Source organism: Hyperolius riggenbachi, chromosome 4, assembly GCF_040937935.1.
Source record: "Hyperolius riggenbachi isolate aHypRig1 chromosome 4, aHypRig1.pri, whole genome shotgun sequence".
In the NCBI taxonomy this organism is placed as follows: domain Eukaryota; kingdom Metazoa; phylum Chordata; class Amphibia; order Anura; family Hyperoliidae; genus Hyperolius; species Hyperolius riggenbachi.
In genome coordinates this window covers 391,016,269-391,041,445 of record NC_090649.1, presented here as the reverse complement: position 1 = coordinate 391,041,445, position 25,177 = coordinate 391,016,269, and the positions used below count along the sequence as shown (strand labels likewise).

Genomic DNA, 25,177 nt, shown 5'->3' with positions numbered 1-25,177 from the left:
CTGCCTTTTTCAGTATTTTCCTTGTATGATCCACCCCTGCTACAAATACCACAGAACCTTCCAGCAATCCTCATACCAATTATCTGCAAGCCCCCCCCCCCCCCTTCCTTTAGGGATCTGAAATTAGATTAGATTATACTTTATCATATGGGAAGTGTGATTGTGTGCCCTACATTTTAGTATGCTGTCCATTCCCATCAGAGCTGTCATTTCTCCATGAGCTGAAATAGAAAATGATTGCTTTCATGATAACACCATAGACCTTAAGTGAGCACTAATATAACAGCAAGAAAACACAGCCCTAGCTCTGAGGAAGGTGAATTGGAGTAATTTAGTAAATTTTTCTACAGAATACAACATTTGACATTGTCACTGACTGGTTTAAGGGGTGCTCGCTCTTTTACACATGTTTCCACATAGCAGATGACCCTGGTCTGAAGAGAGCACACTCGTTTTGTGATCCATGGCAATTTTATCAGTACTAACAACAGGGGAGCAGCTTGCGCCACACTATTAACTCAATGCGTGGTACCTTGGTAATGTATCGTATGATACCATAGCAACCCTACTTTACCTTACTTACCTACCTTACCCCAGTAATGCTCATGGCACTAATGTGTGCTGCCCCCGCCATTTAAAATTATTTTGTGCTGCCTGCACATGCCAATTTTATCATTGCTTCGTACATCAGGCCCATGATGATATAAACGTGTATGTACAGTCCCAATCCTACTTACACCTAGGTTGTGTTCAGTTTTTTTCTCACTGTGGGAGATAAGGATTCAGTGTTCTATATCAGTTTCTCTGTGATATGGAAGATGGAATTGTAGCATATCTCTCACTGATACTTTATATCTCTCACTGATAGTTCATTAGAGCTGATTCAAGACTGTGTGACAAAACATTTTTGATTGCAGGAAATAGATTAAATAGATTAAAAAACAAACAAAAAAAACAGTTCAGTAGTTCAATATTTTTTCTTTGTGGAAGCTGAAAAAAATGAAAAACTGTTGTAATTCACCAAAGACGTTTAAAGGTAGATTTTAACTTGTAATTACATAATAAGACTTTAGGTTCCAGGAAAGTCCTATTTAGTTCATAGATAGAATTGTTTGTCTCATTCATCTGAAATTCATGAATATCTGTACCTGCATTGTAAATATCACATGCAATATAAACTTTATTTATACTGTTGTTGGTGTGTATTCCTTTGCCGAACGACCACCTAGAACAAACGAGAAATAGATATTGTTGTATTTATTAATATCCCATTGTTGATACAATATTTTCAGCAATATCAGATTTCTTACAAATGTTTCATAAATTCTTATTCGGGCATTTTCTCTCCCCAAACGCCTAAAACTTACATTGATGTTATTATCATTTGAAAGGTTGTGATAATTATATTGTCAACAAGAACGACCTTCTTACACGGTCTCCTCGTGTCTGTGTGTGTTTCCTCTGGGTACTCCGGTTTCCTCCCACATCCCAAAAACACACAGTTAAGTTAATTGGCTTCCCCCTAAATTGGCCCTAGACTATGATACATACACTACACGATACATACATAGACATATGACTATGGTAGGGACTAGATTGTGAGCTCCTCTGAGGGACAGTTAGTGAGAAGACAATATACCTGTACAGCGCTACGTAATATGTCGGCGCTATATAAATACTTAAAAAAATAAAAATAAATAAATCTCATCAGTTTATTTTTTCTTTAGGTTTGGCTTAAGGTACATACAGTATACTATGGCAGCTGGATGTGAAAATCATGATCCAATTACTGTATTGCTCTCTATTAGGAATTTAGCTCTAATCAACAATCACTGTACAAACACAGTATACATCCTCTGTGAAGCATGTGTGCTGTTTATTTATTGTTTTTTTTTAGTGAGGAGAGAGAGGGAGAGGAACAAGGGATATTCAACTCTCTACAGGCCCTGCATAGATTTTACCATGAAATCTGTTGAAAATGTGTCAAACTGCAGCATTGCAGTATTCCATTCAGTGCAATGTTATGGGCTGTCGATCTGCCGCCACTCCTCCATCACGTCCGATTGATCAGCGTGATCGATCTGGTGGTAAAAATGCTTCAAGAGGAACTTTACTGAAAAATTGTAGTGAAGCAAAAAATAAATAAATAAATACATTGTAGAGTGAGAAGCCTAAAAACAGAAGAGAGATCAAGAAATGATTGATATTTGCCATGTTATTCATAGACAGCACCAACTGCCATTATTTATAACCTCACCCACTAACATTGCGATAGGCTAAAAGATTGTCTTTTTATAGATATACTAACGCACAAAGGGAGAGATACTTGTTGCTTAGCACCATTATTTCCTACAATGCAACAAGGTTCACAGAAAGGAAGTTGTCATCACCATGGTCATGACATCACACTGTGGGAGGGGTTTCACCACAATATCAGCCACACACAGCCCCCCCCCCCCCCAATCCGTGATTAAAGTTCAACTGTAGGCAACTGGTATTGTTTAAAAGGAATTACATATGGCAGCCTCCATATACCTCTCGTTACAGTTGTCCTTTAAAGAGGAACTCCAGTGAAAATAATGTAATAAAAAAAGCTTCATTTTTACAATAATTATGTATACATGATTTAGTTAATGTTTGCCCATTGTAAAATCTTTTAATTCCCTGATTTACATTGTGACATTTATTACATGGTGACATTTTTACTGTTGGCAGGTAATGTAGCTGCTGCATGTTTTATTGGCAGTTGGAAACAGCTGGAAACAGCTATTTCCCTCAATGCAGCAAGGTTCACAGACCGGAAACTGCCAAGAGTATGTACTCAGAATTTCTTTGTGGGAGGGATTTCACCACAATATCAGCCATACAGCGCCCCCTGATGGTCTGTTTGTGAAAAGGAATAGATTTCTCATGTAAAAGGGGGTATCGGCTACTGATTTGGAAAAAGTTCAATTCTTGGTCAGAGTTTCTCTTTAAATCAGGGCCTATGACACTACATTTGTTTTTTCTAAATATGCTAACTCCCCCACGCCTATCTCTGTGCATAGTGGTGGCTATTTACTGTGGCTGGTGATACATTTTCATAGTGCTTGTCACTTTAAAAGGTTAACCTATATACTTGTTTGTGAACAGACAACAGTTGTATATTGTGCTGTGTGTAACAGGTGCTCCTGAAGTGAGAGGAAGTTGCCACAATTGGCTAATGCTGCTTGCCTACCTCTAGCGTACTGCTGACCCACTGGCTTTGGAAATGATCACAGGCCCCTCCATGGCATCATAGATTTATCATCATCAGTGCCTCACTGTATATTTAAAAATAGAATGCATTAAAAATGCAAACTGCTAGTCACAGATAGATGCCTGAGAGTGCCGGTACTGTGCTGTATGCAGCTTCTTTCTGCATGCTTGTGACTCAAACTACTAATGTGAAAAGCTTAACATGACAGCCAAGCAGCTGGTTTATTTCCTGAAAAGGAACGAAGTTGGAAGCCTCCATATTCCCTGTAGCTCAGGTGCCTTTTAATGTCATATAAGCAATTCATTGTGAATGGTGTAGCTATATATTTGTTTCTTTTTTTTTTATTCAAGAACAATTTCTTGGACTATTACGTGGCTTACTTGAAAGACCTGCCAGAAAGTATTTCTGTCATCCATATTGTGGTTCTTAAAGAGGTAAGCTATTCTTCCTTCTGTCCTTCTTTATTTCCCTACCTTAATCATTTACTCAATCTTCCTGATACATTGTAAAAGCTGAATAGAGCACTGTGACCTCTGGTGGATGGCTGCATATGTCAGCAGAGTCCAGATGTGGGGTGTGTACCCATCCACACATACCTGAAACCTCCGCCCTCACCTCCCCTTCCCGGACTCAGCAACCTTCTACTCCTCTTACACCCCGCCCATGCACAGTAACACACCCAGAGGCAACTCCACCCACACTCCACCCATGCTCACTGACACACTCAGAGGCAACTCCACCCACACTCCACCCATGCACAGTGATACACCCAGAGGCAACTCAGCCCACACTCCACCCATGCACACTGACACACCCAGAGGCAACTCCACCCACACTCCACCCATGCACACTGACACACTTAGAGGCAATTCCACCCACACTCCACCCATGCACAGTGACACACCCAGAGGCAACTCCGCCCACACTCCACACATGCACACTGACGCACTCAGAGGCAATTCCACCCACACTTCACACATGCACAGTGACACATCCAGAGGCAACTCCGCCCACACTCCACCCATGCACACTGACACACCCAGAGGCAACTCCGCCCACACTCCACCCATGCACACTGACCCACCCAGAGGCAATTCCACCCACACTCCACCCATACACAGTGACACACTCAGAGGCAATTCCACCCACACTTCTCACATGCACAGTGACACACCCAGAGGCAATTCCGCCCACACTCCACACATGCACACTGACGCACTCAGAGGCAATTCCACCCACACTTCACACATGCACAGTGACACACCCAGAGGCAACTCCGCCCACACTCCACCCATACACAGTGACACACTCAGAGGCAATTCCATCCACACTTCACACATGCACAGTGACACACCCAGAGGCAACTCCGCCCACACTCCACCCATGCACACTGACACACCCAGAGGCAACTCCGCCCACACTCCACCCATGCACAGTGACACACAATCAATTGCAGCATTTTGATGGAAAATGCTCAAACACACTCCCACCATGAGCTCTACACCCTATATAATACGGAGACAGAAGGTCAAATGATTCATGTAAAAGCTGAAAACTGGTAGAAAAAGACACAGGGATTAGACGCAGAGCTGGGACAAGGTCCTCCAGCACCTAAGGCTGAGACACCAGAGTGCACTCCTCCATCCCTCCCACCCCAGCCGTCACACACTAATTGCTATCAGACTAAGAGGCACCCCAGGGCCCCCAACACCTTCCTCTCTAGTTATCTGGCTTGCAGTCACTGCCATGTATCCCCTTTTCTTATTTCTCTCTACTTCAAACACAATAGGGGAGTGATAGCTGAGTGAGTTGTACATCCCCCTCCTACACTGCTCCCTGAGGCTGGAGCCTCTCTCGCCTCTCCCTCAGCCCGTCCCTGATTAGACAAGCACAGTAAGTTTACACACACTGCATAAAAATTGCATACCATTATTTAAAAAAAAAATACTAGTGTAATACAAAATGTACACATTTTGCATACACTTCTGAAACGTACATACCCATATACGGGTATATTTACTAAATAGTGGCTAAATAGTGGCAACATTGCAGTGTTCAGACAATTGTACTGTTACTTACATCAATTATAGAGCGTGCATTGCGTAATTAGCGTAACTCATGTTACCTAGGTAATACACTCATGACCAATCATGTAGCTATGGCCATAACGAAAAAGAATATTTGCCATGGCCAGATGACTGAGCCAGGTAAGCATCTTCCTAATGGTACCCATACATGGTAAAAAAAATTCCTTTTTTTTTTATTAGATAATTTCATTCGATTATTCCATTAGATTGAATACAAAGATTTTACCAACATGTCTGATCAGATTTTTATCGAAAAAAAAAGGATAATCAATAGTTTTCTGAATGATTTATTTTTTTAAAATGATTAAGGTTTCTCAAAATTACACACTGCATCTTCACTGGTGTTCTTTAGTGCACTTCATTCTTGTGTGGTCACTGCTCAAATTGTCCTCTAGATGTCCTCTTTGGCACATGAAATCTGTTACTTTGTTACTTTGTCATGCACCTTAACACAGAGACCATCTGCCAGCAGCGACCTCTAGTGGTGAGTAGAGTTAAGGTCACATAAGCAGAAAATAATGTAAACAAAGGACACCTACAGGCTTCAGTCAATGGCACCTAAAGACTATTAACAATTTCAGCAAAACTGTATTGTCTATTTTATTGGTGTGTTGACATGGTCAAATAACTGAGGTTTTGAGTAGAGGTAGATGCTGGCTGGCCACTTATAGTTTACAATTGCCATTGATGTCAAACAACATTGTACATTGACGCAAACATAATTTAATAACTAAATAACTATAAATTACATTTTTCTATTTTTTTTATTGCCATTTAGGCTGAAGAAGACATAAAGTCAGATCTGTATATTCTGCTTTTCCATGTAGTACAGAGAATTCCAGAATACCTTATTCTCCTGCAGGTAAGACCAATGAAATAAATTCAGCATTACCTTTTAATGTTACAAAGTAATGTCTCAATATAAATAATCAGTAAATGTAAGTGCTGATACATTCTTATATCCCTGCTGCAATCTTGTCACATTTTACTCAACAGAAGTGGTAAAGATCTTTCCATGTTGTAGTAATCCTCAATGCATTCCTACTTAAAGCACACCAGAAGGTACAGGCAGTCAGATTTGGCAGCTTTTAGCAAAGGGCACCTTCACCTGAAAGCTATTTGTCTATAGAGATTAAAGTGGAACATAGCCCAAAGGGGATTTTTTTAGGGTGGTGAGGCCGGAATCAAACTCTAACCTAGACCTTACCTCTCGCTGGAGTGGTCAGGTCAAATGGGCGCTGCAATCGGCAAGCCTCTAATAGATGCCTGTGTTAATTTTCTGTAGTTGGGTGCCTAATTGTGGCAACTAGCTGATCGGCTTCTACATAATAATTAATGCTTGTAGTTGACCAGCTACAAATATTGGTTCTTTTTGGTGCCAGGGTTTTGTGGTTAGTTTTAGGCTAACTGGGGGGAAGGCGGGGGGGGGGGGGCTTAGACATTAGGTGAGGTGGGTTCTTCTTAAGCAATTACCGGGGGGTTAGTGATAGGCATTAGGGTGGGAAGGGGATTTAGACACCAAGGGATTAGTCTTAGGCAATAGGTGGTGGGTTAGGGCTAGGTGTCTACCATGGAGGGGGGTAGGTTTAGGCATTAGGTGAGGGGTTTTAGACATTTACTGAGGGCTTAGTGTTAGGTATTAGGTGCGGGGTAAGGGCTAGGTGCCTAGGGGAATGGGGGTTAGGGTTAGGCATCAGGCATTAGGTGGAGGGGTTAGATGTTCTTAGAGAGTTCAAGTGAGAATGGATGCCGGGTGCTGCATAGTAAAATATTGGTTATTTAAATGACTGATATTATGCTATTAGCGGGACCACCTGGTGCCCAACTGATGTGGCAGCACCGCAATACTTACTGTCTCTGGGATAATGGGGAGATGTTCACCCTCACCCTCCGCACAGCTGTTACTGGACAAATAAGAATGGTGTTTTGTGTAATCTTTAGTGCATTACAAATAAAATATGTATGGCTAACTTACTTTAGCTGGTGACACCAGTTATTAAAAAGGCAAACTTAAAATATCCCAAGTTGTCCCAAGGCTAGGGGGTTACCCGCTAGCTGAGCTCCTAGAGAGCTGTGAAGATGCAGAAATAAAAAACCTTGAATACAGCAGAGAATGTAATCCGTTTCATTTTATTACTTAATATCTTTTATATGAAATGTGTCTTTGAAATGCCATCCTTCGTTGTGATGGGGAACCAAGCCTTCCAATATGCAGCTGCTGTGGAGCACTAAATCCGTTTTATTGGCTTACAAATTACCAGTTTCTAAAAGGGAACTCGAGGTGAGAAGGATATGGAGGCTGACATGTGTATTTCCTTTTAAATGATACCAGTGCCCTGGCTGTCCTGCTGATCCTCTGCCTCTAATACTTTTAGCCATAGACCACGAACAAGCTTGCAGATCAGATGTTTCTGACAAATCTGACAAGATTAGCTGCATGCTTGTTTCAGGTTTGCGATTTAGACCCTACTGACCAGAAAGATCAGCAGGACTGCCAGGCAACTGGTATTGTTTAAAAGGAAATAAATATGGTAGCATATGAATAACCTTTATCTCTGATACAAGCACAAAAAGAAGTAATGCTCTACTGCAGTATATATATGGGGGCAGGTTTCCATACACCAAGATAAAACCAATGCAAAAATCCTTAAATAAACCATTCAACGAGAAACAGATTTCCTGGAGGTCAACTGATCATAAGCAGCTACATGTTACAGGAATCTTCTTGACTTTTACATTAAGACAACAATAAACCTGACTGAGTCATAATAATAACTGTGTCACAAGTTGATGTATACATTGTCCATCCCTGCACATCACTTTTGCTGCTTGCCTTTTTCTTATTTAAGGAAGTTACAGCTGAAGTCAAAGTCCACACCAGGCCACACTGCTGAACTCTGAGCTGGCCTGTTGCCATGAGAGTGATTGTTAAGCACTATCCTGCCCTGTGCCGCTCCCTTCTAATGGATGAATATCTGGGAGGTTGGGTCTCTCCCAAGAGAAGCATTGTCTGCCTACCTTTTGTTATAACTGTGGAGAGCCCAGAATCTGTAATTGGTGTCCCACTGCATAAGAGTTCACACACTGCTGTAGTGGAGCCCGACGCTCCAGACAGAATCCATCAGAAGCAACTGGCTGTCTGATCACTGGAGGAACATCCAGGAACTTCTCCAGACCTCACTCTGACCTCTGACATTTTCTTTTATTGCAACCGAGCTTGGATTTGAAGTTCCTGTGCATTGTATTTATGGAGCTGCTGGTCTAGTTTGTTGTCCCACTGCCCAGACTTGTGGTTTGCTGGGACTTATGACATCATATCCTCCAATAAATTATTCAAACAGCATACATCAGGTACACACATATTAGCATATGAGCAACAATCAAGCAAAATGACTTCATATTTCATATATACAATTTCAATAATGTAGCCAATGCTCTGAAATGCAAAAAAAGATATCTATGGATAGAATAACATTTTTTTAAATTGTATAATCCATTAACACTGAGTCAATCCAATGGAAATGATGGTGAGCAAAGTAAGCAGCGATTATAATCTTCATTCCTGCCAAGCACAAAGAGAAATATGGCCTCAGTGGAACAGACTTTGTGAATTAATTGATAGAAACGTAAAAATACACAATGGGATTGTTAGGCCTGCCCACAGTAGGTAACACACTCACCTAGGGCATGGGGTCTAAGTATCCCCCTGCACTACACCGGTGCACCTTTAATCGATGATAGAGCGGTAACCTTATTGTCCAATTAATTCTTGTGGGACCGCAATTACTAAAACTAGTGCAAGCAAAACTGGATCAGAACTGTTGTAAAAATGGAGCAGATGACCAGATCAAGGATGCTCATTGGTGGCTTAGCAACTGGTTCAATTCAGAAAGAACTGTTGCACAGCCAGGGGAGTCAGCGTGCAGTAAAAAAGAAAAAAACAAAATCAGATCTGCATACTCTCAAAGTAACACAAAGTCAGAAATGTTAAAGGCAGAGAATCAGCAGATCAGCCAGTCAAGTAGCAATAGCAGATCAGCCAGTCAAGTAGCAAAAGTAGCAAAGCCACCTGCTCCACATTATTTTCAGTACTGATCTCCTTTATTATTCATTTTTGCATTCTTCCCTTTCTGTTCAGAATATCCTAAAGTACACAGAGCAAGACCACCCAGATTACTACTTGCTGCTGGTGTGTGTCCAGCGCCTGCGTGTTTTCATTTCTCACTACAGCGTACTATTCCAGTACAACGAAGATCTGCTAATACAGAAGAGAAAGAAACTCAAGAAGTAAGATTTCTCTACACAAAATCATTTTAGAATGTGTGAACGGGAAACTTTAGTAGACTAACTTTAATTTCCTTCCTGGGTCAATTGAGAATACTTATTAGGACAATTATTTTGTTCATTGCTAATAATAATTGATGAATCCTCTAGTAAAACTATTGTATGTAATTTTAAAAGAGGAGGATATTGGCCAGCAATGCAATAGGTACATGTTATTAGAGGACAAAAGGTCCACTGTTGCATGCATGCAAACACATGCAGTTAAGTAGGACTTTTAGGCAAAATAAATGTATGATTTTTCTGGGGAAATTCCTGTAACGAAAAATACACATGTGCTGTAGTAATATAGCCCTGTGTCATAAGTTATAGTTTTTTGGGGAGGAGAAGGGAAACGGGGGGAGACAAGTTATCACTTTGTTTACTGTGTTTTGTGTTTACCTAAAATAAAGCCATTTGACAATGTTTCAAAAGTAAGATATAACATGGGATTTCAATATTTGCTGCCAGGATGACAGGCGTTGCACTTGGAATTGTTTTTGGTACACAAGGCTTTGGAACTATTACAGTATTACCTGTATCTCTTGCATTACTGAACCTATGAATCTATATTCATAGGTTCAGTAATGCAAGAGATACAGGTAATACAGATGTGGGAGGCTGGGAGATTTTGTTGGGGGTGGTCTTGAGTTCAGGAGAAGGACAACTTGGGGAAAGCAGGTGTTCCTTTGCCTGACTGTTTTGAAGGGTATAGATCTGTAGCGGCGGCCTAATGTGCGGTAGGATGGGTCATTCGTGTTCATGTTGGTCCTGGTCCTAAGTCTAGAGATGTGAAGGAGCTCTGGTGGGAGATGGACACAAATGTGTGAGAAGAAGGGCCTCCTGGAAAGATACAATGACATAATATGCTTCCATGTGCCACTTTGCATGGGTTTGAGCACGGTTTTAGGCCTAAATCTAGTTAAAATAGTAGGATGACCAGAGTATAAGTTCCCCCCACCCCCTTCAATTTCCTAATAAAAAGTGGGCTATAGACACACAACTGTATTTGAAGTATATACAGTAACTGTTCTACTTACACTTCCTTTTATATTTGAAGTAATTTTTGAAGGGTCCCTCCACAATCTTTGTGTTTATACTGCTGTTTAACCCATTTATGGTGTGTTTTTCTTGCCTTTAAAATGCTTTTAATGTTTTCAGAAAATGTTTTTATTTTTGAAGAACAATCACCCTTTCTGAACCTTATAGAGAGATTCACCTCCGTATCTCAGTAGGGATGGAACAATTTTCCCCAAAGGCTTTCAGAGTGCTCTCCTCAGTGGTGACCTTGTTTAATAAGTATGCACTTTACATATACTTTATTTAGACATTTTATATTGGCTTACAGTCTAGCTCCTGGTTGTCATCCCATATCGCTTTTTCAAGGTCTTTGTAACCAAGCTCTGGAAACACATATCCCCAGAAAGCCCATCCGTTACAAAATGTCTTTAAATTGGAGCACTCACCTTCCTTGTGGCACTTTCTGCAAAGTCACTGTATCACTTTTTGCATGAAAACATTATTGCTTGTAACTGGTTACTTGATACTAAGTGGTGCTTTGCTTTTACAGGTCCTCCCTCATTAAACTGTACAGGGGTCTGGCATCTCAGTGCACAGCCACTAGTCAGGAAGTTCCCAATGGTTTGACTCCAAATATTAAAGAAAACACACCCCAGCCTGATGAAATGCTCCAGTCTTACACAGCGGCGCCTGGCTCCAACACATCAGTCACGTAAGCTGCCCCAAGAGAGACATTCTCGCTATCCAGGAAGTTTAATGAGGAGTCATTGTCTGATGGGTTGTGCTTCATTTATTATGTATTGGATACAAGTCTTATTTCCATGCCATGCAGGAAAGCTGTACAGATGAACTCCAAATTGGATAAGAAAAAAAACAAATATGGCATATTAGTTATGTATGTATGTGCAAGAGGCAAACTTGCAAAACAAATTTAAATATCACCTAAGTCAAAAATATGAAATTGAATAATACATGTAAAGAAAAAAAAGAAAATGAGAAAAAAAGAATATGTGTATATTTCATTTCCAGACAGAACTAGTCAGAAGTAAGCATGTGTAATAATCTGAATCACTACTCTGATATTGCTCTACTGGGGAAGTTTTGCGTACATAAAAAGGGCCTGCGATAAAAAGGGAGGCAGAGATAGTCACTAAATTCTGATAGTAAAATAACGGTAATTTTGCTGATATTCTACTACGACCTAACTTAACCTTACTCTAACATGATCCCTGTTGATGCCTAACGTCAACTGATCCCCCTGGCGCCTAACCTTAAAACTGGCCTTGGCAGATCCTAACCCTAAGGACCCCCCCCCAGCGCCTAACCCTAAAGAGCCCCCCAACCTTATCTGCCGATATGTTTGGCTCCCTCATAGGTGGCAATGTTAATGCTGAAGTTTGCATAGTGGGCGGCCCTGTGCCCGCTATTTTAGCAGGCACCTCTGGTCCCCTTTTTACCTGCTTCAGAGGCTTTACCCTCCTGAAACATGCTTGCCCTACTAATTGCCTTTTTACAAATGAGGCTGATTTGCCAAGGTAGGTGAGAAAAACAAACCACATTTGTCCACATAAACCAGTTAGAATTTGTGTATTATTTTTGAGCTGAAAAATGGCTGACCTGGAAAATTGCTGCCAGTTTCTCCACACCTGTATTGCTAAATCAGCCCCACTGAGTTTCCACAATTCTACAGACTTCCGTAGGTTTTCAATGAATCTGGCTGCAAATCACTGTTATTTGATGGGTTGATGCTTTATAGTGTCACCTAATCTGTTCTGTAAGTACCATATTGCAAAATGTACCTGTCACTAGAAAACAGAGAATAAAGAACGTTTGCTGGTTGCATAATATGTGGACTATCTGTTCCCTGAGTGAATGGTACACTTATTATGTGGTGATGAGCTTTTCCCCATGGGCGTTGACAGGTTTCAGTTTCTCAAACACACATTCATCTCACATAGCTAGTGTGTACGCATGACTGGTGCACTCAGTAGACTAACTGTGTTATACTATCTGTATCGTTTTCAAGGCATTTGATTCCACATCTGAAAAAGAGCAGACAGACAGCCATAGAAGTCATCCAGCCGCTGAAGGCATCAGAATGGGAAGTTAATGGAAAAAAACATGACAGGACCGAAAGCTCATCAGCTCCGGCGTCTTTCAGTGGGACAGACCAAGAAGTCAGTTCTCTTCTGACTCCTCTACAGTCTATTCCTGAGATGGACTATGAAAGTAATCCTGTTAATTCAATGATTGATATGGAAAGATCCATGAGGACCTCATCGAACATTCTACCTGATGGCACTTTCGCAAACAACTATGAAGAATTTGAGTATGGCGGTGAGATAATAGGCCTGTCCACTCCTTATGAAGAAGAGACATTTCCTAACAGGCCTCTGTTTGAGTCTTGCTCTGCAGGTTCTTCTGAGTCTAGTCTTGACATTTGCTTCTTGAGGCCCATCAACTTCACACTTGAATCTAACAGGACGGATCGCTCTCATCTGCCCTTGGCAAGAAGTTGTATTTCCCCTGTGAGCAATAACAGTTACCGGCATGAAGGTATCCATGTAAAAAACAAACCTCTGAGCCGATCTCTTAAGGAGTTTCCTCGTAATCAAGAAGCTTTGGCCAACGCCAGACTGTACAGCACTAGGAGCACCCACGCCAATAGGATGCAGTTCAAGCAGGATCAAGGCACCCAATCCCATCTACTGTCAGCCTCAACTCGCAACCCCCACAGGCAGTTCTATGTTCCACAGAGGCAACAAGTAGATAGTCGATCCCTACTAGAGGTAAGGATGTCCACTGAACTTCCAAGGGTGGTTGTGCACTGCGAACTGCATCAAAACAGGTGCTCAGTTTAGCTAAACATTTATATTTATGTAGATGGCAGTAGACTATATGCCAATTCTTGCTATGATTTGATAAGACCCAGAAGAGTGCAGGGCCGGCGCTTCCATAGTGGCAAACTAGGCAATTGCCTCAGGGCCCCATGCACTGCCAGACCCCTCATCTTTATGTTGATTAACTGCAAAGTTTTTGGCAGTGTAGCGACTCACTTATCCCGACCTACACGTGCGTCCATTAGTCCATGCATTCCAGTCTCTGTCCTGTCTATCCCCTCTGACCGCATCTTCCCATTGACCCGGCAGCATGTTATTATGTAATAACATGAACTGAGTCACGGAGGAGAGGTGCCCCTGTGAGGATGAACACAGGGCTCCAAGTGGGATGCATGGAATAATGTAGGAGCTTGCCGACCAGGACAGGTGAGTCACTATGCTGCCAAAAACTTTGCAGGGGACCCAGGGACCATGATAAAGCTGAGGGGGGTGGGTGGGGGGAAGGGTTAACGGGGAGCCTAGCAGCTGGCATGGGTACCCTGGGAGTTGCAATTTTTCAGAAATAAAGGGGGTCCTAATTCTGCTTACAGAGGGTTCTGGGGGGCCAAAGGTTAATTTTGCCCATCGGCCCTATTGTCCATCTAAATAATAGCAAAGCATTGTTTTCAAAAGTCCTGTCCAGTATTTTGATCACTTATGTTTTAGAAGGATCTCCAGTGCACAGAATGCAATCTATTAGTAAATGCTAAGCACATATAAGAAGAAATACGGTAATTCTACACACAAGTATTTTATTCTTATTACTGTCGTTATCTCTCATACTAGTTGATCTACTTTTTAAAGGATATCCACATGGATGGAAATGCAAGATTCTACCAAAAAGATGAAACTGAACAAACATCTTTTAGTGATCATAATCCCCGATCAGATCAGAAAGGAGGATTCCGGAGCTCCTTCCGTAAGCTGTTTAAAAAGAAGTGAGTAGTAAGAAAGTTTGTCTTCTGGCCAAGTCTTGTGTCTTGTAGACTGAAAATGGAACTCAGCTTTTTATTTAAAATAATACTGCATTGCATATGTTATTAAAACATACCCCTTTTTGTATTAAAATGTTATTAAAATCATGTGAATTATGCTTTATTGCACTAATGAATGTAACCAGGACAGGCTTTGTGCAGCTTCAGTAGGATGGTCATTGGAACCTGTCTGCACCATTGTGCAATTCCTTATATAATACTATTTTTTTAAAACATTTTTAAATAATGTATTAAATAAGTTTGCGCATTTTAGTTTACCGGACGCAAAAGATGTGCCATCCACCCCTGAAGTTGCAGTGATAGAACCAAATTTCTAGAAATGTCTTAAAGGTGTGACGCCGTCGATATGACATATCGAATGCGTGATGGAGTCACAAACGCCAGGTTCTTTGCAAACCAGCCAAACTGACATTTGTTGGTTTAAAATCCACTTTTTTTTTTCTCTTACTCTCTGGCTGCTAGAGAACCATGGCTCTTTGGTAGCTTCTAATTACAAAATCTCTCACCTACATGGGACAGGGTGTTTCCTGGCCTTATGTGGCCCCCTAGAGAGTTTATAAGCTCATCCATCAGATGAGGGGTAGATATTAGCTGACAGAAGCTCATAAATTGCAGTTTTCTCTAGACTGTTCAGCCCCAGTCTCAGCAGGAGATCTGACACCTAGGCTGATGCCCGCGCTTCAAAAGACTTCTGTCCTTAGGAAAACCTTTCTGTGATCTCACAAATATGAAATTCCTCTTTTGTCATAAAGATGACTTTCCAAATAGGCAACGGCCTTTAGAACCCGCTTATTCGGAAATTCGGAACAAACCACACAATTGGATGTTTCCGAATTAACGGTAAGCTCTGCCAAAGCAGAGATATGCATTTTGGGGTCACCGTTCACTCTAAACCCCCCAAGTTTGGTATTAGCAGATTCACACACTTGCGCTGATTATGAATATTTATTCGGGTTCTTGATATTACCCACGGGCATGCCGAGAGCGGGCAAAATATGAATTGGCCCAAACCTCTCCCTGCCTAAGGGGGCACTGCCTTATTCAAATTGCACAAGGCTGGACTTGTATGTGTCATAACTCCTCCCACCTACAGTGAGGAGCAAAACTGACATGACCCAAAAGTCCAGGTCCTTCACCTTTTATCTGACGTCGAAGTAACATCAAATCGACCAGCCCGCAGGACACGGGCCCAAAACCGCCATCTTGGACTTTACGCCAAAGACTTGCGATTGTCGCATGGACTACCAATAACGGTATTTGAACTGTATATCCAGACATTCTGTTTCTTTTCATCTCTACTCTCTATCAAACCAAACTGTTCTAAATCAAGCTGTGTGTATGTAGTTTAGAAATAAACTAACGATTTTTTATCGTTCAGTCGTGTGCCTGTTCTGGTCATCTGATTGCTGCTATAACGAATCTGCCCTCTGAAGAGTCAGTCCTACTACTGCATTGTTTTATAATTTGCTTATAAATTGTTGATTTGCTAGCTAGGTTGTAAATAACCGTTTCTTCCTTCTAGGATTAGCTAGTACCAGATTTCCTGTGCGAAATCGATAACTTTCGTTTCTCGATTGTAAATACAATTCGAGATTGCATCATATAGGGACCCAGTAACCTTTCTTTAACGTCACATTGCTCACAGTCTTTAAGCCGTCGGAAATGACTATTCCCCGAACGGTGACTGGAGCATGTCGAATGTGATTGGGCTGGCTACCGTATTATGATAGCGGGAGTCTCTTTCCTCCCTACTGAACTGAAAGAGTGGTGGCAGTGTATTTACCTGATTTCCAGCGCGAAATCGATATTTTTAGTTTACAGATTGTACAAACAATCAGAATTGTACATGTATGGGCACCTCCAACCGATCTTAACCGTTTACTACGCACACAGTGAATTTGCCTCCAGCAGTCTCTAGTGCATGAGACCTGCATGGCAACAGTGGCCTAGTAATACGGGATTGGTGGATGTTTGTCCCATTACATATTGTCGCCAGCTGCGCGACCAATCTTTATGATCAGTCTGTTCACCGTACTTCCTGCGTGTGCTAACAGGAGCAGATTAGACGGGATTGGCACACTCTGTCGCCTTTTCTTTCTTCCCTCTGACGATCCAGCAACCGGTCTCGTTGTCCGTCTGCGCCCGTACTTCCTGCGTACGCTAACGGGAGCAGATCTCGACGGGATCGCGGGGCTGGATTGTCACAAAAGGCCTTTGATGGCTGCTGTTCATGGGGGGCGGTTAGACGTGGACAAAGGATTTCTGAATATGGAAGAGGCTGTAAATGGGGAGAAACACGTGAACGAGGAGAGCTGCTGCCCAAGGGAGCTTTATATAAAAGGGAGAGGCTGCTGTACATGGATGTTCTACATGGAAGAGGGTGCTACACATAGCATGGGAGGGGCATTGCTGCACATGGAAGGGGAACAATAGGAAAGCTGGCCTAAGTTGGTAAACAGAAAAGAAACCTGCAAATAAGGACTAGGAAAACAGGAGCAGATGCCAATGCCAAATTTGAACTTTTGTCACTGGCCCAGAATAAGCATGCAGATGCCCTAACTACACTGTTTTTTTATTTTTGCTTGTAAGAAGTTGGGATTCAGACAGTTTTAAAGACTCGGTCTGTCAGTTACTGGTTTGGTATAATAGCACAGCCAGTGAAGTTAGGACATCTGATGTGCATATTCTAGACACGTGACTGAGAAGGTTGTAAATGGAAAGGATCATTGTGATGCAATAGCCAGAAAAGTAGTATTTTCAGAAGCTCAGCAATTATACTGAAATCAAATAAATATTTTTAGAAATGTAAAGCGTACATGTTTTATATACAATACCTGTAGTTAGTCATTGTTAGTCATTGCTACTAAGTATATTCGTTACTGTACAGAGTTCTACTATTCTGGAACACTTCTTTGGTAAATAGACTGTCAGATTGATGAGTAAATCAACTTCTTATGATCATCTGGACATTTTTCCCACTTGAGAATAGGAAATACAGCCTGACTGGATGTTTGTACCTTACAGGAATGTACCTATTAGCACAGACAGCAACAAGACTGATTACTGTTTCTGTTCAGAGGTGTCCCACCAGTATACATAGTCAATGATAATCTTCCTAGCACAGTTTAGGCGGACAGAGGGTACTCCCACAGGAATTATGTAGTCGGAGATGACCCCCCATGCAAAATGTGAGTGGATCCAGCAATTAGATCACTGTCCTTCCTTATCCTGTGTCCTGGTTTCTATGGGTCTAGTGGTGTGTCACATCACTTAACCTGCCAGTACTTGTCAGCAGATCACGTAATGAGAGATGCTGCTGGTGCCATGGAGACTGGGATGCTGAAGAGGAAGGACAGTGTTCTTGTCACTGGGGCCTGTAGAAGTACCACTACACTTCTCTTACACTCTGCATTTCAGGGGGCCCACTGCAGGGCTCCATGAGGCCCATGGCAGACCCCTTTTGGCAGACCCCGTTTCTTTCTCGATGGGGCTCTAGACCCACAGATAAGGTGACCCTCCACCACACACATGCACACACTTTTTGCCAATTTCTTTGGTGCTCAAAATTTAGCATGTTTACAATGATATACATTAAGTACTTTAAGTGCCACTCAGGAAACAGTGCAAGGATTCCTCTAAACATAGCCATTATTGTGTTGGTTAAAAAGCAGTTATTTCAGAAGAGAGAAGAAAAGGAATAACCTGTATCATTTTTGTGTTCTGAGATTTTAGGTCATGTGGAATAGATGGGAAAGAGAAGACGAGTGAGAAGTCATCCATTGACCAGTCTCCAACCAGGCAGGAGATCTTCCGAGCTCACTCTGCGCTTATAAATGAGCTTGACCGCGGGACAGCTGTATAGTGAGACATCCGCTTCATATAGACCCACCATGAACCACAGCTGGCTGCCAGTCCGTGGACCCAAAAACTAACTGCTGAAAACTCTGGTAGCAAAAGAACACTTAACAATTTATTTATTTTTCACAAAAGTAGAAAATATAAACCTTTGTATAGATCTAATTTTAGTAATAGATACTGTAAGGGCTACATTTAGTTCCTTAGTATAATGAATGTAACACCATTACTGCTACCCACTCAGTCTTCAGATTTAGTTCTACTCTCCACCAATGATGTCCACTTCTAATTAAGGCTGTTTTTCAGAGTCTGACAACATCCATTAATGGATACCTATAATCGTGTCAGTACAACAGTGTATATCAGAGTTACTGTACAGTGCAGAATGGTGTCACCAAAACTTCTGCTTGCTTGCGTCAAAATATATCAGTCAGACAGTAACAATGACTTCCCAAAATGTTCAGAAATCTTTCTGCACTGATTGGCAAATTTTTCCTCAAGCAGTTATTTACCAGCTGTCCGCTTCAGAAAATATGTATGTTGTTTCTGCTGTGCATCTGCCAGACCAGTGTATGTACAAAGTGTCACGGGAAAAGTCTTGTACTTTCAGAGAAATCGTAAGGCATGCAACGAAGTTAAGTTTGGTTGGGGTTACTGCTGTCCAACTTCATGGGCATGGAGGGCCAATTTTTTCCAGACTACATGGGGAAGGGTGGACTTCAATAAATAGGGTTCTTGCTAGTCCCCCCCCCCCGCCCGCGTCCCCCCACCCACAAAAATACACATAATCTGGCTGCGGTTTGCTACAAAATACCGGGATCTATTGCCTATCCACCCCCGCATACACATGTAGAGTATAATAAGGATAAATTGGACTCCTCCACCTAGTATTTCCATATATTATGATCTTGACATAGCAGTGTAGTGACCTTCTAAAGCTAGGTCCACATGCCAGATGACACTCGGCTGTTAAGGACTGTCCCTGCTGACACTCTAGCATGTGTATTAGGGACCTTGTTTAAAGATTCCACATGCCAGATCTTTAGTGACAATGACACCTAACTGACCCCTCAGCACATTGTTTTTCTATCCACCCAACCTGCCAACAGGCACATCACTATCGACTGTTTAACACTCGGCCCTGAACTGTTGGCCAAGGGTTCCAATCCCTGTGGGTGACAGTAATTGAGTGTGTGGCTATCTTAATCCAGATTAGTAACTAGGAGGTAGACAGGAGGTTGGGTCTCTCGGGTGGCTGGGGGAGGAGACTATGTTAGGGAGGGCTTCACAGCTATAGACTGCCATGGCATTGTCCACTGCCACCAGAAGGCCCATCTCCTGACTAGTTTATTTAAGTGGACAGCATCAGTATTATAACTATACCTGCAATAAGCATACAGCCAGTGAAGCTAGAGATAAGTGACTCAGAATGAGTATGCAGACTTGATCTCAGTGGTTCAGAAAGAGCTAAGCCCATTCGCACTACCTGTGGTGCCATCCCAGCAAGTGGTGCGGCAGAGCAAGAGAATGGATGCAATCTTTCCCCCACATAAAAATGCATCTAGATCAGGCATGGGCAAACTCGGCCCTCCAGCTGTTACGGAACTACAAGTCCCACAATGCATTTGCCTTTATGAGTCATGACTCTGGCTGTCAGACTCCTGCAATGCATTGTGGGACTTGTACTTCCTTAACAGCTGGAGGGTCAAGTTTGCCCATGCCTGATCTAGACACATATTTATGGTGCCATTTTGATAAAGAAAATCCCAAGTAGAGGCAGTGCAGCAGACACTCTCACTCACTCACTCACTCACTCACTCACTCACTCACGGTCTTGAACTATGGTTGGGACATTAGACTGTAAACTCCTTTCAGGGACAGTTAGTGGTTTGTTACTTAGAATACCTTTTGTAAAATGCTGAAGAAAGTGCCAGTACTTTATCGTAAGTAATGCATAATAATAGAAGCATAGTATTGCTGGTACATAAATCACTAGAAATCATCAGGCCCTACAGCAAAACTATTATAGGGGCCAATCAGACTGCCTACTCTGCAGTGCTAGCAAATCCACCACTGCCAAAGTATTTAAGTAGTGTTTGATGGAGACATGGCTGGATCTAGTAGTGGCATGTGTAAGTCCCTGGAAAACTGTGCCAATCCAGGAATACAGTACGGATAGTTGGTAATGGGGTATACAGCTGAGATTCCTCCCAGGAGCAGCAGGCTAGTATGTTCCATGTATAAGTAAATGTATATAGAAGATTTCTGTAAGTGAGGAAGAATGATTCGTAGTATGTAAAGTATATTGCTGAATACAGCTTTGTATTGCCATCATGGGGGTTGATTTATAAGACAATGAAAGTCACATGACGCCAGTGTTCTGTTGCAAATCATTACATTTACATCCTCTTGGAATTTGCACTGAGCAGTATTTGTCAATATACAGTGTGGTGTGAGAGGTCCCCCAATGAGGATCACTTGATTTGGCTGAAAAATGTGTATATAATTCAGATAAACGGTAGTAATCCTCTGATAAAAGATTAAAGGTTCTTCATTTGAGCACGTATGCTGGGAATACCCGGGTCATTTTTTTCCGCTCAATCTATTTTGCCGCTTGATTCTCCACACGATTCTGTTTTCTTCTGCTCGTTTTTCTTATCTTTTTCCATTCACCTCTATCAGGAATCGAGAGGCAAAACAATTGAATGGGAGATCGGACGTGTCAGAAATGATCTATCTAACCAACTATCTGCCGCAAAAACGACCCGTGTATTCCCAGCATAAAACAACACATTTCAGGTCACAGCCCACTTCATCAGGCTCATAAAATGTCTTTGAAGAAAACTTCCATCACTTGGAGTGCCTGTAAAAACGTGACAGGTGTTTTCCTCAAAGACATTTTATGAGCTTGATGAAGCAGGCTGTGACCGGCGAAAAGCATTGCGTAGTGCTCTAGTGAAGAACCTCTAATCTTTTATCAGTGGTTTATTGCCTCAGGCAAGCCTTTATCGAATTACTGTATTTACACATTATTCAGCCAAATCGAGTTATCCTCTTCAGGGAGCCTCTAGCACCGCAGTGTACATCCTGACTCTCCAAGTTCAGCTTGGGAAGGAGGGGGGTGGGGATTGGGCTTACAGTGCTGCCCATAATTATTCATACCCCTGGCAAATTTTGACTTAAAAAATTACTTGCTGGTTGAATAAAAATAACTTTGAGGGAAATAACATAGGTGTCTCCCAAAAGATAATAAGACGTTGTACAAGAGGCATTATTGTGGAAAAAAAACATTTCTCAACTTTTATTTACATTTGAGCAAAATGTATACAGTCCAAAATTATTCATACCCTTCTCAATAATCAATAGAAAAGCCTTTATTGGGCAGCACGGTGGCGTAGTGGTTAGCTCTCTCGCCTTGCAGCACTGGGTCCCTGGTTCGAATCCCAGCCAGGGCACTATCTGCAAAGAGTTTGTATGTTCTCTCCGTGTCTGCGTGGGTTTCCTCCGGGCACTCCGGTTTCCTCCCACATTCCAAAAACATACGGATAAGTTAATTGGCTCCCCCTAAAAAAAATTGGCCCTAGACTACAGTACTTACACTACATAATATAGACATATGGTAATGGTAGGGATTAGATTGTGAGCTCCTTTGAGGGACAGTTAGTGACAAGATATATATATATATATATATATATATATATATATATATATACACACTGTACAGCGCTGCGTAATATGTCGGCGCTATATAAATACTAAATACTAAATAAATAATAATAATAATAATATTACAGCAATCAATTGCTTCCAGTAATTGCAGACCAGCTTTTTGCATGTCTCCAGAGGTATTTTTGACCATTCATCTTTAGCAATGAGCTCCAAATCTTTCAGGTTGGAGGGTCTTCTTGCCATTACCCTGATCTTTAGCTCCCTCCGCTGATTCTCAATTGGATTCTAATCAGGACTCTGGCTGGGCCACTCCAAAACTTTAATGTTGTTTTGCTGTCTGCTAACCATTTCTTCACCACTTTTGATGTGTGTTTAGTGTTCTTGTCATGCTGAAATGTCCGCTGGTGCCCAAGGCCAAGTTTCTCTGCAGACTGCCTGATGTTGTTGTTGAGAATCCTCATGTATTGCTCTTTTTTTCATGGTTCCGTTTACCATGATTAGGTTCCCTGGTCCATTGGCTATAAAACACCCCCAAAGCATTAGGTTCCCACCACATTTGACAGTGGGCATGGTGTTCTTTGGGTTCTCCTTTTTTACACCAAATGAAGGAAATATCTTTGTGACTAAACAATTACATTTTTGTTTCATCTGACCATAACACAGAAGACCAGAAGTCGTCGTCTTTGTCCAGATGAGCATTTCCAAAGGCCAAGCAAGCTTTTGTGTGCCTTATCTGGAGAAGTGGTGTCCTCCTTGGTCTGCATCCGTGGAACCCAGCAGAGTGCAGTGTCTTTGGATTGTCTGCCTTGAGAAATTGCCACCAGGAGAGCCAAGATACACCAGGATGGCCTTGGTGGTAATCCTTGGATACTTTTTCACCTCTCTCACTATTGTCCTGGCTAGCACACGTGTTACTTTTGGCTTCCAACCACGACCTCAGGGATTTCCGACAGTGCGGAAACATCTTGTATTTTTTATTAATACTTTGCACTGTAGCCACTGGAACTTGAAAACATTTAGAAATGGCCTTGTAGCCCTTGACTTGTGAGCAGCCACAATGAGCAGCCGCATGTCCACTGAGCCCCTTTGTCTTAGCCATGACTGTCCACAAATACTCTACAGAGTCCCTGTTTTTCACCTGTTGAGTTGATTAAAACAGCTGTTCACAATTAGTCCAAGCTGTTCTAAAACATCCTAATTACCCTGATTATTTGGAATGGTATAGAACTTTGAATTTTCCCACAGACTGTGACAGTTTGTGAAGGGTATGAATAATTTTGGACGGGACACTTTTTGCTCAAATGTAAATAAAAGCTGAGAAATACTTTTTCCACAATAATGCCTCTTGTACATCTTTTTATTATCTTTTGGGAGACACCTATGTCATTTCCCGTCAAAAAAATTACTTGCTGGTTGAATAAAACTAACTTCAAATCAAAATTTGCCAGGGGTATGAATACTTATGGCAGCACTGTATGTGTAGAGTTCTTTGGAACTCTTCCTGATTAAGCTTTTCAAGGGAGTGATCTATAACAGATGATCCAAAAGACCTAAGTGAGTCCACTGTTAAAGGATTAGAGGTTTTCCTCACCTGCTTGACACGGTCATTACCAGTAGTGCAACCCACACTTGTGAGTTGTTTATATTTGGCCTTACACACCTGGTTTAACGAACTACTACACCATAAGGGGCTACTGTGTCTTTTCTGTGCTTTTGTCTTCCGGAAGGTCCTAGGAACCACAACAGACATCTCCTCCAGTGGCTTAGCTAAGGAGCTGTGGGCCCCGATGCAAGTTTTACAGTGGGGCCCACCAAGCACTCTATACATAACAGTGTTTACGTGTAGCGTAAGGAAAATATAAATAGCTTGAGCAGTAGCAAGTGATATAGAAAGTTATACAGGCTGTACATGACCAGGCTGGTTGGCCAGTTTTAAGAGATAACTCGAACTGATGAGACTGTGAACGGACACTAGACAACAGACAACACTGCACTTATTTCTAAATACATATTGATTCATCCTGATGGAGGTGTTTTGTGAATACAGTTTAAGATTTATTGGTATTTTAGAATGCTTCTTTTAACAATTTTATAACGGTTATTAACGATATGTGCAAATATATATTGCAGGTCCCCATTGTGGGGGCATCTTGAGTATTTGTCCTGTGATGCAACTATATCAGAGAACAGGAGATAAAGAAAGCACAACTGGTCAGTCATTACAAGATCAGGAGTAAGAATTGTAGCTCTACTTTAGTGGATTGAACAGGTACCATTACTAAATGTCTTTTAAAGGAGCTCACAGTTTACACCTTGTTTACACAGTGACAGTCTAATGTCCCTTTCAGTTAAATTACCAGTATTTTATAGAGATGTTGGAGGAAACTGGAGTGCTCAGAGAACACAGGAAAACAGTACTCTGTGCAGACAGTACTCTGGCCAATATTTGAACTAGGACTCGACTCTGCGCTGCAAGATGAGAGTGCCAACTGCTTATCCACAGTGCAGCAACTACAGTGAGAGGTTTCTCCTCCTCTGCAAAGTATGTACCCATAAATAAACGATGAGGCTTATCCTATGGATTATCCTGACATGGGTCATATAGTCTCATGTATCCTTGGACTCATTTATGAGCACAACCTTTCTAATTTTATATAAAATCTGTCCAGACGTTAGTTTATGCTTTTAGATATAGCTAAAATATGCGTAGCATTGTCTCTATAGGACTTATTACTACATAAAACTCATTTTTTTAATTAATTATAAACAGCAGAATTTCCCCTTACACTACACTAGACTAGACTATAACTGGTGCATCACACTGATCACAGCAGTGAAATGGCTGACAGGAATGGCCACATACAATGAATATGGGGGCACATCTGACAGGAGAGTGGTGAGAATAGGGATAGGATTGTGTGGTACCTTACAGACATCCCTGGGCAGATTCTAAGCCACCAGTATTATAGCTATACAAAATTATGGGCCTGGAAAAAAAAAACAAGACCCAAAGATTTGCTTTAATAATTTCATTGCCATGACGTACATTAAAAGTATTGGGAACAAATAGACGAAACACTACAGAGCTCATGCAGCTGTCTGCAGCTGCTATAA

At 41.7% G+C, this 25,177-nt stretch overlaps 1 protein-coding gene across 15 annotated transcripts in view; it reads left to right on the top strand.

The window, feature by feature from the left end:
• Nucleotides 1-21,629, top strand: part of ARHGEF33 (Rho guanine nucleotide exchange factor 33) — a 223,774-nt gene extending 202,145 nt beyond the window's left edge. For 13 of the 15 annotated variants that reach the window (XM_068232186.1, XM_068232185.1, XM_068232188.1 and 10 more), the window contains 7 exons: nt 3,589-3,672; nt 6,104-6,187; nt 9,464-9,612; nt 11,216-11,377; nt 12,692-13,454; nt 14,331-14,482; nt 18,272-21,629. In XM_068232186.1, coding sequence (XP_068088287.1) covers nt 3,589-3,672; nt 6,104-6,187; nt 9,464-9,612; nt 11,216-11,377; nt 12,692-13,454; nt 14,331-14,482; nt 18,272-18,401 — 1,524 coding nt within the window. In that variant the 3' untranslated portion in view covers nt 18,402-21,629. Of the gene's footprint in view, nt 1-3,588; nt 3,673-6,103; nt 6,188-9,463; nt 9,613-11,215; nt 11,378-12,691; nt 13,455-14,330; nt 14,483-18,264 lie in introns of all 15 variants that reach the window. The other 2 variants (XM_068232181.1, XM_068232184.1) reach the window with 2 other exon arrangements.
• The last annotated feature ends 3,548 nt before the right edge of the window (nt 21,630-25,177 follow it).